The sequence below is a fragment of the Erinaceus europaeus genome, unplaced genomic scaffold, assembly GCF_950295315.1.
Source record: "Erinaceus europaeus unplaced genomic scaffold, mEriEur2.1 scaffold_852, whole genome shotgun sequence".
Lineage (NCBI taxonomy): Eukaryota > Metazoa > Chordata > Mammalia > Eulipotyphla > Erinaceidae > Erinaceus > Erinaceus europaeus.
The window spans coordinates 12,295-32,066 of record NW_026647767.1 but is presented as its reverse complement, the minus strand read 5'-3'; the positions used below and the strand labels follow the sequence as shown (position 1 = coordinate 32,066).

At 38.7% G+C, this 19,772-nt stretch overlaps 1 protein-coding gene across 2 annotated transcripts in view; it reads left to right on the top strand.

The window, feature by feature from the left end:
• Positions 1-19,772, top strand: part of CRYZ (crystallin zeta) — a 38,246-nt gene that overhangs the window by 15,951 nt on the left and 2,523 nt on the right. For both annotated transcript variants that reach the window (XM_016190449.2, XM_007528110.3), the window contains 3 exons: positions 4,003-4,166; positions 10,482-10,533; positions 16,140-16,289. In XM_016190449.2, the coding sequence (XP_016045935.1) occupies positions 4,099-4,166; positions 10,482-10,533; positions 16,140-16,289 (270 nt within the window). In that variant the 5' untranslated portion in view covers positions 4,003-4,098. The remainder of the gene's footprint in view (positions 1-4,002; positions 4,167-10,481; positions 10,534-16,139; positions 16,290-19,772) is intronic.

Below are 19,772 nucleotides of genomic sequence, written 5' to 3'. Positions count from 1 at the left end.
ACTAAGAGTGGACTAAGACAGAGAGGATTAATTTGTACTTTCCCACCTCCACCCCTCCACAGGAAGACAGTTAGATTTCTACAACTGTGGCAGCATATCTACTAAGAGTGGACTGAGACAGAGAGGATTAATTTGTACCTTCCCACTTCCAGCCCTCCACAGGAAGACAGTTGGATTTGTACAACTTTCCACTCCTAAATTCTTGTCAACCTGGCTTCTGCCGTCTATGCTTCATTGAAATGATTTTTGCTAATGTCACTAATGGCCTCTATATTGCTCAAGTTAATGGGCCCTTTTATGCCATTATCTCTCTTGACTTCTCTGTGACATTTGACACTCTCAGTCACTTATTTTTTCTAAAAAAATGACTTTTTTTTTTTCAGTTTCTATAATGTCATTTTCTTCTGATCCTCTTTCGCTTTTTTCCTGAGTATCTTTTATTAAAGCCCTTTTCTTTTCTTTTTTTTTTTTTTTAACTGTAGATGCTTTTTTAAGTTTTGTGTTACCTAAGCATGGCTAAATCCCTACTTAGATTGTTGTTTCTTTTTTATTTTTTAATACCTCTACTTTTTATTTTATTTTTTTATTTATAAAAAGGAAACATTGGGCAGAGGGTACATAGCATAATGGTTAGGCAAACACACTCTCATGCCTGAGGCTCCAAAGTCCCAGGTTCAATCCCCTGTACCACCATAAGCCAGAGCTGAACAGTGTTCTTATAAAAAAAGGGAAACATTGACTAAGCCATAGTATAAGAGGGGTACAGCTCTACTCAGTTCCCACCACCAGAACTCCTTATCCCATGCCCTTCCCTGTTAGCCTACCTATTCTTTAACCAGCTCTGGGCGTAGGGCCCCAAGGTCATTGTGGGTTGCAGAAGGTGGAAGGTCTGGCTTCTGTAATTGCTTCCCTGCTGAATATGGGCATTGACAGGTCGGTCCATACTCCTAGTCTGTCTCTCTCTTTCCATAGTGAGCAGGGGATCTGGGGAATTGGAGCTCCAGGACACATTGGTGAGGTTGTCTGTGCAGGGAAGTCTTCACATCTGGAACCTGGTGGCTGAAGAGGGTTAACAATAAAGACAAGTTGTTGACTGATCATGAACCTAAAGGCTGGAATAGTGCAGTTGAAGAGTTGGGGGGGGGGTGTCTCTGTTTTGTAGATAGCTAGTAAGCATATTTTAGTCATATTCCAAAGGGCCTGTGGCTATACTAGTTTTTTCCTTTTTTCCCCTCATCCTGAAATCTGATATGCAGGTGGATCCAAGTTATTGTCTGGAGAGATGATGTCATGGCTGAAAAAAGAACCAGAAAGCTGCATCAGGGAAGAGAGTAACTCCCAAATATGAGAAAGGTGTATAAATATTATTGACTATAAACCTCTTCGATTTGATGTGATCTGGGGCCCATAGTCAACTTAGGAGCCTATGTGACCTCTGCATCCCTGTGCATTTGAGCTCACATTCTGTGGTCATAAGTAGGAACATTCCAAGCTGTCCCAATATCATGACCCATCTTCCTCAAGTGTAGCATAGATTATGTTGTCCATCCTCCCTTTGGAGGATGGAGCCTTCTCTACTGTTGTTGATCCAAGTTGAGGGCAAGGTCCTATGGGGGCCCACAAAGGGGTCTATTTTATTGTTCCTGATATAGGTGACTGGTAACAATGGAGAGAGGGATTTATTTGAGGTCTAGGCCCATCATGTCTGTTTGAGAATCTCAGGACTCCTCGAATAGGGCCCCAGATGATGGGGTGGCCTGTTAATGACTAAAGAGTCAACATTTAAGTATGCCAGTCTCATGCCCTTATTCAGTCCTTGCTTTGATAAGTTTGCCTTTGGAGTGAATGAAGGAAGTGAAATAGGAAGTAGGTGAGGAGGGTATCTAAGTCTAAGTAGACACTACTTTTTTATTCAACTCTGGACCTGTACTGTTTCAGTATGGGAGTCACTAGTGAGAGGTGGCAATTTATAACCCATTTAAATTAACCAAAAATAATTAAAAATTATTTCCCATGATTAAAATTTTATTGTCCATAGCTCAGCCTGTTAGAGCACCAACTTGCACACCTGAGGCTCCCTGAAGCCATAGGATGAATCCCCAGCACCATATGCTAGAGCTCAGTAGCTCTCTGGTCCACTTTCTTTCCTATCCTCATTCTCTATCATAGTAATTGAACAAATCTTTTTTATTTTATTTTTTTAACTTTATTTAATTTTATATGACAGAGAGAAATTGAGAAGCAAGGTAGAGAAGGAGGAGATACAAAGAGACACTTTCCTCTAAAGTGAAGATAATAAAAATAATTACCTATTAACTATGATAAAGGTCGAAATAGATAAGATATAACATGCTTCAAGTAGAATCCAACACAGAAAGTTCTTAGTAAAGTTTTGTCATCATAACTCTGCTATTCTGGTGGTTCTCTTTCCTCTTACTTTTCCTATTTCCATTAATTTTTCTTTGTAATAATTCCCATTACTATATTATATAAGAAGGCTTGAAAGTCAGGAAGTTATCTCAGAAGTAAGGTACATTACTTGCTTATGTGAGGTCCTGGGCTTGATTTCTAGTACTACATGAAAGAGTAATGCAAAATGAGTGAAACTTTATAGATGGCGGGACAGTAACGTGATATGTTTTCCTTTTTAAAATTTTTTAAATATTTATTCCTTTTTGTTGCCATTGTTTTATTGTTGTAGTAGTTGTTGTTACTGATGGCGTTGTTATTGGATAGGACAGAGAAATGGAAAGAGGAGGGGAAGGCAGAGAGGGGGAGAGAAAGATAGATACCTGCAGATCTGCTTCACTGCTTGTGAAGCGACTCCCCTGCAGGTATGGAGCTGGGGGCTTGAACTGGGATCCTTGTGTCTGTCCTTGGGTTTTGCACCACGTGCGCTTAACCCGCTGTGCTACTGGCCAACTCCTGATAGGTTTTCCTTTTATCTCAACAATACAATATAAATTGGACAGAGGAGAGGGCTCAGTGGTAAAGTCCATACTCATATGCCTGAGGTCCTCTGTTCAGCCCCTGACATTGGGGATTGGGGGAAAACAGTAAGACAGTTTTTAGTACTTTACATTTATTTTTACAAAACCCTAAGATACAGAAAATAATTTATAGGGACTGGGTAGCGTCGCACTTAGTTGAGTGTACATGTTACAATGCTCAAGGACCTGGGTTCGAGCCCCCAGTCCCCACTTGCAGGGAAAGCTTTGCAAGTGGAGAAGCAGTGCTACAGGTGTCTCTCTGTCTCTCTGTCTCTGTGTCCCCCTACCTTCTCAATTTCTGGCTGTCTCTATCCAATAAATATATAAAAATACTTAAAAAATAATTTATAAATATGCAGTTACTTTTTGTTAAGCTTGTTGTGCTATGAGAAATTATATGTTTCTTTTTTCACAGAGCCAGGATCTCATGCAAGCATAATTTTACGGTTTCTAGGTCATATTTTTCATTCCAATAGAGAGACAGAAAAGAAAAGAGAAGAGGGAGAAAGACACAGCACTGGAACTTCCTCTGATTCTGCAGCACTGATATATGATGCCAGGGCTTGAACTTGGGCCATGTACATGGCAGGGCACATACTGTACCCAGTGAGCTATTCTTCCAGTGTGGATTATATTGATTTTGATATAATTTTCTATTTTTTCTTATTGGGGAGGGATTTATGTAAATACAGTTATTGGTGTTTTATTTATTTATTTTCCCTTGTTTTTTTATTGTTGTAGTTGTTATTGATGTCGTCATTGTTAGGACAGAGAGAAATGGAGAGAGGAGGGGAAGACAGAGAGGGGGAGAGAAAGATAGACATCTACAGACCTGCTTCACCATCTGTGAAGCAACTCCCCTGCAGGGGGGGAGCTGGGGGTCGAACTGGGATCCTTAAGATGGTCCTTGTGCTTTGCACCACGTGAGCTTAACCTGCTGCGCTACTGCCTGACTCCCAGTTATTGGTATTTTTAACCCATGTTGCATCTGTTCATTTATTGCTTCCTGCAGAAAGGTGACAGAGTATTCACCACCAGCACCATCACTGGGGGCTATGCAGAGTATGCTCTTGCGTCAGACCATACTGTTTATACGCTGCCAGATAAAATGGACTTCAAGCAAGGAGCTGCCATCGGTATCCCATATTTTACTGCTTATCGAGCTCTGATGCACAGGTAATAAATAACACACTCTATCACCTATGTAGTCAACAGCAGCATGGCTACCAACAGTTACTGATTCAAAATTGATAATTAGAAAGATCATTTTAATCATTGGGAATTTAAAAGTGAACACTTTTCCAGAGGCTTGCAGACTTTCAGTCTAGTAAGGGGTATAGTTATAAATGTTTTTCTTAAATATAATGTGGAAAGTACAGTGATAAGATATTTGTGGGATCACAGGGGGCCTGTCTGTGGTAATGAGATATGACTTCCTTGCAAGATGACAAGGATAGTTTTTTTTAATGGGTTCAAAATCTTTTATCTATTGAAAATAATCTATGGAATCTAAAAGTGATCCTAATCTAGATAAACAGAATAAATAGCTCAGAAATAAATACATACACATCTAGTGTTATGACAAAGGAGCAAACCCACTCATGGGGAAAAATAGTCTCTTCAACTAATAGTATTAGGGAAATTAGATAGCCACACAGAGACAAAATAAAAGTAGACCATTACTTAATCCTTAGCATCACAATTAACTCAAAATGGAATAAAGTTTTGAATACTATAGACCTGAACTATAAAGCATAAGTGAAATTCCTTAGGGCCTTAAGACCAAAGAAACATATAGTGACTCAATCCTATTGGCAAGAAAAATGAAAGGAAGAATAAACAAATGGAACTGCTTCAGATTGGAAAACTCTTGCACATTGGAAAAAAATTTCCACAAGGATTTGAAGGCAGTGGAATAATTGTGAGAAAATATTTACACATCAGACCTCTGATGTAGATTGATATAGGAAATATATAAAGAAATTACACATTTCAACAATAACAACAAAAACAAGCAGTCCAATAAAAACAAAAGCAAATGACTCTGAGGGTGCAGGGATGGGGTTAGATCCTACCCAGCTTAGGTTGAGGGTGAGAGTGTTTTATAGAAAATTGAGAAATTTTATCCAAGTATCAACAACTGTATTTACTGTAAAGCATTAATCCTCCCAAAGAAAAGAAAAGAAAGAGAGAGGATGAGAGAAAGGAAAAGTGAGCCACTGGGAGTAGATTTGTTGTATAGGTTCTGGGCCCCAGTGATAACTCTGGTGACAATAAAAAAATAAAATGAAATAGATAAAGCTTCTGCACAGCAAAAGAAACCAATACCCAAACAAAGAGACTCCTTTTGGATTGGGATAAGATCTTTTTATGCCATGCATTAAGCAAAAGGTTAATAGCCAAAATATACAGATGTCAGCAACAAAAGAAACAAATGACTCCTTCTAAAAGTATGGAGAAGATATGGACAGAACATTCACCAAAGAAGAGATACAAAGGGTCAGAAGTCATTGATTATCAGAGACATTTAAACAAAGACAACAGTTAGCACTGTTGTCAGATATCACTTCACTTCTACGAGAATGTCATATATCAGAAAGGACAGCAAGAACAAATGTTGGAGAGGTTATGGATGTAAAGGAACTTTCCTGCACTACTGGTGGAATGTAAATTGGCCCAATCCCTGTGGAAAGCAATCTGCAGAACTTTCAGAAGGCTGTAAATGGATAACCCTGTAATTTCTCTCCTGTTGACATACCCTAACGAAAGAAATAACACACGCATCCGAAGAGGTCTGCAGATACCTATTCATAGCAGCACAATTTGTAATATCCCAAAGTTGGAAGCAGCCTAGGTGTCCCATAACAGATGAGTGGCTAAGAAAGTTGTGGTATATATACACCATGGAATACTCAGCTATTGAGAATAATGAAGTTACCTTATTCGCTTCATCTTGGATGGAATATGAAGGAATCATGTTAAGTGAGATAAGCCAGAAAGAGAAAGATGGATATGGGGTCTCACTCATGGACAGAACTTAAGCAAGAAAAGAAAGAAGAAACAAAGTAAAACTTGTACTTGTATGGTGCATTGCACCAAAGCAAATGACTCTGGGGAAGGGTGATAGATAGGATGAGGTGTGTGTGTGTGGGGGGGGGGGCTTTCATGTCCTGGTACATGATAATGCAGCTAATATGAGTGTTTTACAGATATATCTTGGTGAGATAAGGAATTGTATTCATGTACCAGCAACTATACTATAAACCATTAACCTCTCAATAAAAAAATAAAGGAAAAAAAAGCAAACAAACAAACAAAAATGACCAAAAGATCTGAATGAACTGTTTTCTAAAAAATATATTCGATGGCCAACAGACATATAAAAAAGGTTCTATATCACTTATTAGAGAAATGCAAATTACAACTAGAATGAGATACCCCAACTCTCACCTGTGGCCAACATCAATAAAACAGAAAACAAGTGTGAAGTAAAAGAAACCCTGGTATACTGTTTATGGGAATGCAGACGGATATGACTTCTATAGAAAGTAGTATGGTGAGAACTCTCAGAAGGCTAGAAATGGACCTACCGTATGATCCTGCAATTCTTCTCCTGGGGATATAGCCTAAGGAACCCAACACACTCATCCAAAAAGATCCATGTACACATATGTTCTTAGCAGTACAATTTGTAATAGTCAAAACCTGGAAGCAACCCAGGTGTCCAACAACAGATGAGAGGCTGAGCAAGTTGTGGTATATATACACAATGGAATGCTACTCAGCTATTAAAAATGGTGACTTCACTGTTTTCAGCCAATCTTGGATGGAGCTTGAAAAAAATCATGTTAAGTGAAATAAGTCAGAAACAGAAGGATGAATATGGGATGATCTCACTCTCAGGCAGAAGTTGAAAAACTAGAAGAGAAAACACAAGTAGAAGCTGAACTGGAGTTGGTGTATTGCACCATAGTAAAAGACTCTGGGGTGGGTGGGGGGGAGAATACAGGTCCAAGAAAGATGACAGAGGACCTAGTGGGGGTTGTATTGTTATATGGAACACTGAGAAATGTTATGCATGTACAAAGTATTGTATTTACTGTCAAATATAAAACATTCATCCCCCAATAAAGAAATTAAAAAAAAAAAGAAAATAGTAGGGGGGCCAGGTGGTGGCGCACCTGGCTGAGTGCACATGTCACAGTGTTCAAGGACCTGAGTTCGAGCCCTCAGTCCCCAGGAGCTTGTGTTTCTCTGTCTCCTTCTCTCTATCTGCCTTTTCTCTCTCAATTTCTGATAGTCTCTATCCACTAAATAAATAAAGATAATAAAAATGTAAAAAGATACAAAACAATATGGAAGTTTTTAAATAAAAATGTAAGTACCTTATGATCTAGTAGTACCATTTCTGAACACATAATTCAGTGTACATTAAAATGTAGATTCAAAAGGACATATGCATCGCCATGTACATAGCTAAACAGTGCACAATAGCTCAGATGTCTGGATAAAGAAGTTGTGGAGTCGAGCTGTAGCGCAGTGGGTTAATCATATGTGGCACAAAGCACAAGGACCACCATAAGGATCCCAGTTCTAGACCCTGGCTGTTGGGCAGTATGCCAGCTTCCCCCTACTTAACCCTGCAGTCTATTTACATAACCTGTTACCTAAGAACCGCCCTGCCTGCAGGGCATTGGTTTAATCCCACTGGTTCGAATTGTCTTTTTGCTCCGCCCCCTTTCCTTGTCACACCCTAATTTCCACCAATCTCTTTTTGCTCCACCCTCTCTACGTCACATCCTGTTTCCACCCTACTTGGCGAGTATATATACAGCTGCTCTTCTGGTTGGACACACTTGGTATTGCCTTCCAGCTCCGAGAGTCCCAGAGTGTCCTGCAACAGCTAGCCCTACATTAGCTGGCATGAGTTCCTGATCCCTCTCCCACACAGCAGCCTAGGTTGGCTCCAGTCGAGTTCTCTCCAACCCAGAGAGCACTTGCTTGGGAAGAAGCACCCTCAGGCTATCCTGGCACCCAGCTCCCCATCTTCAGGGGAGTCGCTTCACAAGTGGTGAAGCAGGTCTCCAGGTGTCTATCTTTCTCTTCCCCTCTCTGTCTTCCCCTCGTCTCTCCATTTCTCTGTCCTAACCAACAATAATGACATCAACAACAATAATAATAATTACAACAATAAAACAAGGGCAACAAAAAGGAATAAATATTAAAAAAAATAAAAGTTAAGAAGTTGTGGAATAGATTCCACAATCAGTCTCAAATTATTAACTTACTCTGTAATTTAAAAATTATGATACTGGAAGTCAGGCTGTAGCGCAGTGGGTTAAGCGCAGGTGGCGCAAAGCACAAGGACCGGCATAAGGATCCCGGTTCGAACCCCGGCTCCCCACCTGCAGGGGAGTCACTTCACAGGCGGTGAAGCAGTTCTGCAGGTGTCTATCTTTCTCTCCCCCTCTCTGTCTTCCCCTCCTCTCTCCGTTTCTCTCTGTCCTATCCAACAATGACGACAACAATAATAACTACAACAGTAAAACAATAAGGGCAACAAAAGGGAATAAATAAATAAAATTAAAAAAATATTTTAAAAAATCTAAAAAAAATATGATACTGTATCATTTGGGATAAAATTGAAGAAGGTGGAAGTAATTATATGAGGTGAAATAAGTAGAGATAAGAATAAGTAGTAAAAAAAAAAAAAAAAGAATAAGTAGTAAAAACAGAGAAAGACAACTACCAGGTGGTTTTGCCCACATATGGAATATAGATAACTAAATAAACATGCAAAAAGACAGTAACGAAAGTATTGTGAGAATCATAGTAGCTATCAGAAATGTGGTGGGGGTGGGGATGCACAGGAAATTTTGGTGGTTAGTTCAGTGATTTACACACACTTTGATTGGTGTGAAAATGTACTCCTGATATCTTATAATTTGTCCAGCCATTGTTTAATCACTACTGGCAAAAATTACCCCAGAAATAAATAGAAAGGTGATATTCGGTGGAACCTGGGGGAAGGATTATTATGCTTTTTATCTACCCACCCCAGGCTTAGGGGCTTAGGAGAATGTGTTTCAGTGGCAGAGGGGTTGTTTATAAGGTTGAAAAATATCTCAGAAGTATTTTATATTTATAACTTTATTAATTCTACCCACTGCATTAGTGTTTGAGTGTTTAAAATGCCAACATATTTTGACAGTAATTATCTCAATTTATCATTTCAGACTCTCAGTTTAATTTAATGCCCTCAAGTTTGAAACAAGAGTATTAGAGAAAGCTTCAATTATTGTTCTTTGCTTCCATTTGTCAGCCATTGGCAAATAGACTTGAATAGGAATCTGTGTTCTCATTCCCAAACTGAATATAATAATCTGTGTAGTGTGGCCAACTACCTATTGTTCTCATAAACAAGAAATCCTCCCTGAGAGTCATATCTGGATCACACAACAGTTGCTGACTTATAACATTAGCACTTATCCATTTGGAATGATAAAATATCCTGTCCCCCTCTTCTGCTGTATGTCCCTTCTTTTCAATACACTAGAAAAGGAATAGTGTGAACCAGAAGTGAAAAGAATATGTCATCTCACCAGAGGATTTGGACATTTTAAGGGGAGACATGGGAACTTTTGTGACAGAATTTATTATTATTTCTCAATCTCTTACCATTGCTGACTCAGCATTACTTTCTGAAATGAGTGCTGAGAGACTGGTGCAACCTGGAGTTCAAAGCCATGGAGAAATTAAAGCTGTTTTCTTAGCCATGGCAATATATGGTCTGGCTGCTGTGCTCACTTGGTTATTACCCTGGTCCACATACTAAAGGCAAGGTTTTATAATAAGCCTGTTTTGAGACATACTCCATAGGAACATGCAGACATGAATGAGAGATTCCAGATTCAGCCTCATCACTTTACATATCTATAAAGACTGTAGTCTCTCAAAAGGCAATATTATGATAAGATCCTGGCAACCACACCAGGGCCTGGCAAATAATAGACTCCTAATAAACATTTGGTGAGTGAACAAATGAATTTGAGATCTTTTGTTATCTGCAGTTCTTTTTTTTTTTAATAAGTCTTCATTTGTTTGCTTTTTGATATTTACTTACTGCATAGAGACAGAGAAATCAAGAAGGAAAGAGTAGATAAGAAGAGAGAGAGAGAGAGAAACCTGCAGTACTGCTTTCTCACTCATGAAGCTTCCCCCCTGCTGGTGGGGACTTTAACCCAGGTCCTTGAGCATGGTAACTTGAGCACTCAACCTGGTGCGTAACCACCCATCCCCTACTGTCTATTGTATTGAAGAACCATTGCTCAATACTGTGGAGCCTGGAAGATATTTTGGACTCCAAATCAGGTGAGTTTTCACTTTTGGTAGATGTTAACTGAACTGGGGTGGTAATTTCTTAATAGTTATTAGCACCTGAACTTGTTTAGTGTCAAAGTTAAGATGATGAACCTATCCTTTATTTTGCAGTGCCCGTGTAAAAGCTGGAGAAAGTGTTCTGGTTCATGGGGCTAGTGGAGGAGTAAGTATTTTTTTAAGTTTATTTTTAAATGAGCTTTATTTGTAAGGTTCACATTATTTGTCATTTTAAAAGCAAAATTTATAGTCAAATGTACCCTTTTCTTTCATGTAGTGAAGTCTTTTTAGAGTTTTATCTCCTGAATGTATTTCCTTGTCACTAGTTTAGCATTTCTTGGCTGAAAAATTCAACAGATTTCCCTATCAAATGTATGCATGGGGTCTGGCAGTGGCACACTGGGTTAAGCATACGTAGTACAAAGCGCAAGGACCCATGCAAGGATCCCAGTTCGAGACCCCAGCTCCCCACCTGCAGGCAGGTCACTTCATCAACTGTGAAGCAGATTTGTAAGTGTCTCTCTTTCTCCCTCTCTATCTTCCCCTCCCCTCAATTTATCTCTGTCCTATCAAATAAAATGGAAAAAATGGCCACCAAGTGCAGTGGATTCGTAGTGCAGGCACTGAGCCCCAGCAATAACCCTGGAAGCCAAAAAAGAAAGTGTGCTTTAGGTATACCACTTAGGTTGACTATAGACTGGCTGGCATTGCTGGGGTTTTTTTTTGTTTGTTTGTTTTGTTTTTCTTCAAGTGGCATGTATAAGAAAACTTAGAATGGGAAGCAGTTCTTTAAGGTTAATATTAGTTCTGTATTCCCTTAGATAAGGAAACTTCGGCTCATTAAAGTTTTACCTCTGTTGCCCCAGACAGCACTGCAAAGCCACACTGTGAAAACTTAGTTCTTTCTATCCCCCTTCCTCTGTTTGCCTGCTGTGCTTTGATGACATTCATGGAGTGCACAGTATACAGCTGTGTCCTTAACACTGCGAACCATATCGGAAATGCTAATGGGGCAGGGGCAGGGGAGCTGGGAGGGAAGAATCAGAATTCATAAAATAAGCCCTTCAGTGAAATCATCCACCACAGGGCTGTCAGAAACCTCTTCAAGAAACTAGCTGTCAGTCTGCCTCCAGGAGCTTAGCAGAAAAAAAGAGCTCTGAGACTGGAATGTAAGAAGTCCATATGACCCCTTTCCTGCAGGTAGAGGCTTTTGAAAATTTGGAGACAAGATTTGAGTTTTAAAAATAAAGGGCCTGGGGCTAGATGGCTCACCTTGAGGAAACAGATTAACTCTTTAAGAGCAGGATGTATTCTGCAGAATAAATTGCAAGAAGTATCCTATTAGAAATGGTACTTTGTCTCCAGAATAATGAGTGGCATCCTGAAAATGTGAATTTATCTGTAAAGGGGGACAGGTAATATGGAGAATTCATTCCTGTTACTTTAAATAAATGAACCATAAGATTTCATACTCAGTTTCTTGTATATTTCAAATAACTCTGAAGGGTTTTTACAGATCAAACTTAGTAAAAGAAAAAAAAAAAATAGATAAACCTTATGGAATTTGAGACACGGTGTGGCAGGTATACCTTGTAAGAAATTCCATTGCTTAGCTTCACTGAAGGGACTTTTTTTTTCCCCTCCTCTAAATAACTTAAGATGTGCCCAGCACACACATTTATTTAAATTGCTTTGCCTTTTGGGGAACTAACCTTATTCTCTGTGTAGTAGGAAAATGGAAAAAAGACTTTGAAGAAAATCTCTTTTTATTCTCTTTAGCCTCTTGTAAAAAGCCTGGTCACTTCAATGTGATTTTTTTTTTAAGGCAAAATCCACACTGTTCTCTGTGCTGGCTGGGTTTGTTAAATCCTTGGCTGGCAGGAACAAGCTGGAAGCCTAGTGTGAAGAGCTTCTGATCCTCCCTGCTCCATCAGAGGGAAGCAGTACTGGGTTTTATCTTGCTTCTGTTTGTACTTTCTGTCCTCATTTAATTCAAATTCCTCTGAGATTAAGCTGTGTATGTAAAATGCTCTGGAATTTATGACTACAGCTATTTTCCAGATATGTCACTGGGGATTGCCCTATTTTACCATCAGCAGAATACATAGAAAAGAAAAAAACACTTGACACATAATGGTACATAATCTATTGAAAGAATATTGCTAATATAATTGTTCATAAAAATAGGCAGTGCTGTTTAAATTGCTTTTGAATGTCTGATTTAAAGAGCATAATATGTATTTACATTAAGTCTGTAGTTTAAAATGTGGTTTTATTATGGGCCCATTTTCTTATTTTTAACTGAAAATTAACATAGCAAAAAAAATCAATGGTGTTTACACCACAGTGTATTGTATTTCATGTAATTAAATGTCTCTCTCATCAAACAGAGTTCTGTGGGTTTGTCCATTCACTTGTTTTGGCTAAATTCAACAGATCTCTGCCCTAACCCAACTTGCTCAGGCTCATGGTCCCATTTGCTGTACAGTCCTAAAGGTCTACTTTATTCCTGGGAATCTGTAATTCTGTTACAGTCTTACTTTACTTATCCAGTCATTTTTCATTTTAATTTTTTTTAATGTCCAACATATAATGGCTTTTACTTTCTTCCAAATCTATGTTTATTAATCTGGTAATATCTGGGGACAGTTTTTAGTTGTCACACTAGGTGGAAGTGTTCTAGCACCTAGTGCGTAGCAACAAAGTATACTGCTAAACATCAATCAGTGCAAGGGATAGGCTAGTCCTTGAGCACAAGACTATCTAGCATCTGGACCAGGAGACCGCTGACCTACTAGTGTGAACCTTACCATGGTTCGCGTTACCTTACCTGGCTTTGAACCCACAGCACTGCATGGTGCATGGGCACACCATGGATGGTACCAAGAGTGCTCTTCCTGGTGAAACAGCACTGTGATCTTCTCTCTCTCTCTCTCTCTCTCTCTCTCTCTCTTTCTCTCTTATCTCTTTCTCACTCTGTTCCTAAAATAAATAATGGAAAAAACCAAAAACCTGGGAGTCTGCTTAGTGGTGGCATCTTGCAGGCATGGTAATGTGAAAGAATTTTCTTGCTAAGTTTGAGAAATCCTGCTCTAAATATGTGTGATATTTATATGTAACCATTCATTGACATGTAAAGTTATAATATATAGAGAGATAGAAATAGAGGAAGAGAGGGAGAGAGAGAGGGAGAGAGAGAGAGAGAGAGAGAGAGAGTTAAAGAGACTACAACTCTGAAGCTTCCTTCAGTGTCTTGAGGGCCAGGCTCAAACACAGGCCACGCACATGGCATAGCAACACACTATCTACATGAGCCATTTTGCCAGCCCTCCTCTTCTAGTATCACAATTAAAACATTTCCTTTTATGTATATTTCTAGAATAAATTTTTATTCTTTATACTGAACGCATTGATCTGGCAATGTAGCAACTTCATATGATTGTGCAACTTTAGGTTTACAATCTATAGAAGGGTGGATCTCAAATTGATTTAATTTCCCTTCCTTCCTTCTTTCCTTCTTTTCTCTATTAATTCCTTCCTTCCTTTCTCTTCCTTCCTTCCTTCCTTCCTTTCTCTTCCTTCCTTTCTTCCTTCCTCCCTTCCTTCCTTCCTTTCTTTCTTTCTTTCTTTCTTTCTTTCTTTTTCTCTCTCTTATACATGATGGGACAAGTCAGAGAGAAATTGAGAAGGGAGGGAGATAGAGAGGGAGAGAGAAAGCTAGAGACCTGTAGACCTGCTTCATTGCTTATAAAGCGTCCCCCTACAGGTGGGGGCTGGGGGGCTCTGACCCAGGTCCATGTGAGTGGCAATATGTGTGCTTAAACAGGTGCAAAACTGCCTGGACCCCTCAAATTTATTTATTTATTTTTTATCTTTCAAGTCCACACCCATATCAACTGATTACTGAACATTTCCAGTTAGGTGGTATTCATATACATCTCAACATGTTCAAAGTTAATCCCCATTGCTTTCGCAAATCTGATCCTCTCTAGTATCCAACATCCTTGTTCATTTGTTCCATTGATAGCCCTAAGGTCCAGGAGACATTCTTGGTATTTGTTTCTTTTCCTTACCTCCCACAGGCAATCTATGAAGAAGACTCATTAACTTATCTCTAAGCAACATCTAAGTTTTTTTTTTTAAAAGAAATTATTTGATATGGGGTTAGGGGGAAGAACACAGAGCATCACTCTGTCATATGTGATGCAGGAAATTGAACTCAGAACCTCATGTTTAAGAGTCCAATGCCTTATTCACTGTACTACATTCAAGGTCACAACTATATATATATATATATATATATATATATATATATATATATTTTTTTTTTTTTTTTTTTTTTTTGTCAAAGCACTGCTTAACTCTGGTATGTGGTGGTGTTGGGGATTGAACCTGGGAGCTGAACTTTGGGCATGAAAGTCATTTATGTAACAGTGGACTCTCTCTGGCCTTAAATTTTTAGTTCTTTGCATTACCATGATCTCAGTCCAACCAAGCCCAGCTCTTTTCTACGTGATACAACTACTAACTGATCTTTTTACTCTCATTCTACACATAGACTACTTTCTTTATGCATCTCATATTACTAGAATAGTATTTTCATTTATTTTTAGTTTTTAGATTTTTTTTTTAATTTATTAATCAATGGGCAAGGGGGGAGAGAGAGAGAGAGAGAGAGGTAGAGAGAGAGAGAGAGAACACCAAAGCATCACTCTGGCATCTTTGAAGCCAGGGATCTAACTCCAGACCTCATATTTGACAGTCCAATACTTTATACCACTAAACAATCTCTTGAGTCACAGAATTTTCTTTTTAAAGCCTGCGGTCATATCACTCTTCTGCTTAAGCTCTCTGATAACTATTGTATATGATCCAGAGCCTCGTCCATGGCCTTAGGTGACAGCCTTTTCTGTGTCTACCTGGCTTCATCTAATCTCCAAAGTATCCTGCCCTCAAGTGTTATTTACTTTCTGTCTTTTGAGTACACTACAGGCAACCCCACTTCACCAGCTTAGCCATAATCCTCATGCCTATTTGCTCCACAGGGCTTCCTAGGGCTTCACATTCATTCCATTCAGGTCTCATCTCTTCAGTGGTATTTTCTAGTGACCCAAGTAACTACTGGCCTGAAATATTTCTAAAACAATAGGTTATTATTTTATTCATAACTTCTTTCATTTTAAGGATTTTTTTTTCCTTTCCCTTCCACTTCTTCCTCCTCCCCCTTCCTCCCTCCTTTCTATTTCCCATTCCTTCATGTACCTGTCACCTCCACTTAAATGGCAAATATCTTACATTATCAAATTATATTTTATACATGTAGTTAAAGCATGAAGTTAATGTACATGTGTTGATCAACTTTAAACCCTGTGTGTTCTGTTCAAAGCAGATGTAAATAAACATTTTGATGCCGTGGTTAAAACTGTATAGTCTGAATTGGTCCAACTCCTGTTGGCATCTTTGTGATCTGAGCAAGTTACTTAATGTTACAAGCCTTGGTTTTCTCATCTGTAAATTGGAACATTATTAATGTCTGTCTCATAGACTTTGTGAGGGTGAAACAAAGCAAAGCATAGGAAGTGTTTAGTGTGGTATCTGGCATATTGTAAATTTTCAATAAAAATTACTTATTGCTCTTATTTCATTCTTTAGACCTTAGGTTCGCCCAGTGAGAAGGAAGGACCTAGATGAATATTTCATTATATATAACTATAAATGTTTGCAGGAATAAAAAAATAAGTTAAGCTGTTGGGTTGTCTTTTGTTTTTTCAGGTTGGCCTAGCAGCATGTCAGATTGCTAGAGCACATGGTTTAAAGGTTTTGGGCACTGCTGGGACGGAAGAAGGACAAAATATTGTTCTGAAAAATGGAGCCCATCAAGCATTTAATCACAGAGAAGTTAACTATGTTGATAAAATTAAGGTAAAATCTGTCTGCAATTTTATAAAAGAAAACTTGTCTCTTCAGAGACCTGTTTTGTTTTTTGAGTTTTTAATAACTGGTCTCTTAGAATTGTTTGCTGCTTTTTATTTTATTTTATTTTATTATTTTATTATTTAAGAAAGGATTAATTAACAAAACCATAGGGTAGGAGAGGTACAATTCCACACAATTCCCACCACCCAATCTCCATATCCCACCCCCTCCCCTGATAGCTTTCCCATTCTCCATCCCTCTGGGAGTATGGACCCAGGATCATTGTGGGTTGCAGAAGGTAGAAGGTCTGGCTTCTGTAATTGCTTCCCCGCTGAACATGGGCGTTGACTGGTCGGTCCATACTCCCAGTCTGCCTCTCTCTTTCCCTAGTAGGGTGTGTCTCTGGGGAAGCTGAGCTCCAGGACACATTGGTGGGATCTTCAATCCAGGGAAGCCTGGCCAGCATCCTGGTGGCATCTGGAACCTGGTGATTGAAAAGAGAGTTAACATACGAAGCCAAACAAATTGTTGAGCAATCATGGACCAAAGCTTGGAATAGTGGAGAGGAAGTGTTAGGGAGGTACTCACTGCAAACTCTAGTGTACTTCTGCTTTCAGGTATATATTTTGCAGTATTTTATAGATACGTGTGAAGATATGCTCTCTCTCACAGAAACTGGTGTATATCTAGGTTTTGGGACTTTGTTAGAAAGTGAACCACCTGAGATGAAATTAGAGTATACTATGAAAGGAAAGGTCTCACCCAAGTAATGAAGCTGAAGGGTTGTCATTCCACATGTGAAGTCTCTGGACACAGTCTGAAGTGAAGCATGTTGAGGTAGTAATCGTTGTGTTGGTGTTTGCTGCTTTTTTATGTATAAATATTTTAATGTCTTTTGTTTTTCCCAAAGCTCTTTTTTTTTTTTTTAACAGTTAACAATTCTTATCTTTTGGTGTAAAAAAGTCACCTCTAAAATCAGTATTAAGGATATTAGCATCTATATTTAATATAAGGCGTTTTGGTTTATGTCCAACGTTTAAATCTTTGATCCATTTTGAGTTGATTTTTGAGTATGATGAAGAATCCAGCTCCACTCTTTTGTAGGTGACATTGTAACCAATTATTGAAGACACTATTATTTCCCCATTGTATGTGATTAATACCTTTGATGCAAATTAATTGACCTTAAATGCATGTGTTTATTTCTTTACAAAATACTTATTTTATTTGAAGGGCAGAGATAAATTGAGAGGAGAGGTAAAAATAGAGAGGGAGAGGGAGAAAGTGAGAGAGAGAGAGACTTATATCACTGCTTCACCAGTCTTTAAACTTCCCCTATAGATAAAGTAGGAATAGGTATTTGAACCTCAGTCTTTGCGTGTATTTAACCGGTGCACTACTGCCTGGTGCCTCCTATGTATGTTTATCTCCATGCTCTATTCTGTTCCGCTGATCTATGTGTCTGTTTTATGTGTTGCCATACTGTTTTGATTGCTAAATTGGGGGTATGATACTTACATCTTTGTTCATCTTTCTAAAGATGATTCTGGCTACTTATAGCCCTTCATTATTTTTTTAACGGGTTTAAATAATACAATGTTTATTAGGGTGAAACAGGTAAAAGGCAAAACAAGCTATTATCATCAAGGGTTAAGAGTACGCTAGGTCTGTAAAGTCTGAGTATAGTTATCGAAAGTTTAGTCTCATAAGATAAACAATTTTCAGCTCTGGTAAAGGTTGCTCATGGCTGTAGAGAGGTCTAAAAGTTTACCAGCTAGCAGAGTCACACATGTTCAGTTCCCAGGAAAAGTAGCCTTGACGGATACTCGGAGAACCTCTGCTGAGATGCTTCTGACCAGGAGAAGAAGCAGCAGCAGAAGAGAGTAACCTGCTCAAAGCCCCGTGCTTTTATACATTCCCTTCTCTGTCTGTCCTGCCTCAGGGTGATGTCATTCGTATGCTAACAGTCCCAAACTCCTGTTGGGGTCACAGCAATTCCCCACTTCTGATTATAGACATGGACAAGATGTACAGTCTGTATGAACATAGGAGAAATAAGCAAATCTTCAGTGATTCTAGGGTTACCCCTACAAGCTCTGCCTTCAACCCCCCACCCTCCGAAGTATGGGTGCAATAACTTAGTATCAGATAAGGACCTGTTAGCCTGAAGACCTGTGGTCTAGTATCTCTGTCTAACACAGAGACGGTCTATCACTCAGGGAAGCTCAGAATAGAGACTTACAGAGGTGTCCCCAGGTTCAGGTGGTTCCTGGGTGGCAATTGTGGCATATCCAGGGTGTTGCACTGCTGCAGTCTGTGTTTCAGCTCATGTTCTTGTGAGGAGTTTGCAGATGAGAGGGGTTTACCTGCTCAGCTTGTGTGTAAACAGGTCCTGTGAATGATAAACTAGAGCAAACATACCCTATTCCTTAAATATTGTTAACTATAATCCCCAAGGATCCTTTGTAACCTCTGCATCCCTGTAAGTCTGAGTTTCCATTCTGTGGTCATAGCTAGAAATATCCATCCCTCAACTTCCTAAATGTAAACTTTGGCTCTGCTATATTATTTTCCAATTCTGACTTGCACTCAGTCCCCTAGTTCTTTGTTTTACTTTTCTTCTGTCCAGAAGATACCCTCTCTCATATTAAGCTTTCCAATTGCTTATTATTTTCCTTTTTGTATAGGAAAATCCTCCTCATCTGTCAGGGTGCAGATCATGATCTCTGTGGAACTTTAGCCATTGCAAGCAATCAGCGTTATAGCTAGCACTCTGTCTTTCCACTGTAGCCTGTGCTTTATTTATGTTAGTTAAATTAACCCATTTCATGATAATGATGATTCCAGAGTTCCAGCTTTTTCTCTAGCTTGTTTTGAACTCACTATGCACATCCTTGAATTCTGGCATAATGTCTGACATATGGTTATTCATTTTTTTGTTGCTGTTAAAATTGCACACAATACACATAAAGTATGTATAGCTTATTTAGGAGTCAGTGATGGATGTTGGGAACCAAGAACCAAGAAAAGAAGTTGTGTGCTGAAACCAGATTATCAGCCCTTTAAAACAAACTAAATGCACACAGAGAAAGATCTTGCTAGTGGTTTTAACCTTTTTTTTTTTAATAGAATGGAAGCCCCCTTGGGGGTTTGGAGTACTAGTTGTTTCTCTTTGAAAGTACAGTTTGAGCGGAGATAGTTTTCAGTGAAAGAGAAAATATTTTATTCAATTTGAATCTAATCTTCTGAAAATTATAGACAAATTTTATTTCATCATAGCATTTTACTTAGCACAAATTTCTGTCAGTTTAGGTGTTATGGCTGGGACCTTGGAATTACATTATCATTACATAATTAGATCATTTAAGACTTGCCATTATTAGTCTTAAAATATAGCATTTTATGTAATTTGAAGGACAATTTTATAATAATGAGACTAAAATAAATTTTTCAGGTTTTTCTTTCTTGTTTTTTATCTTAATCTATATT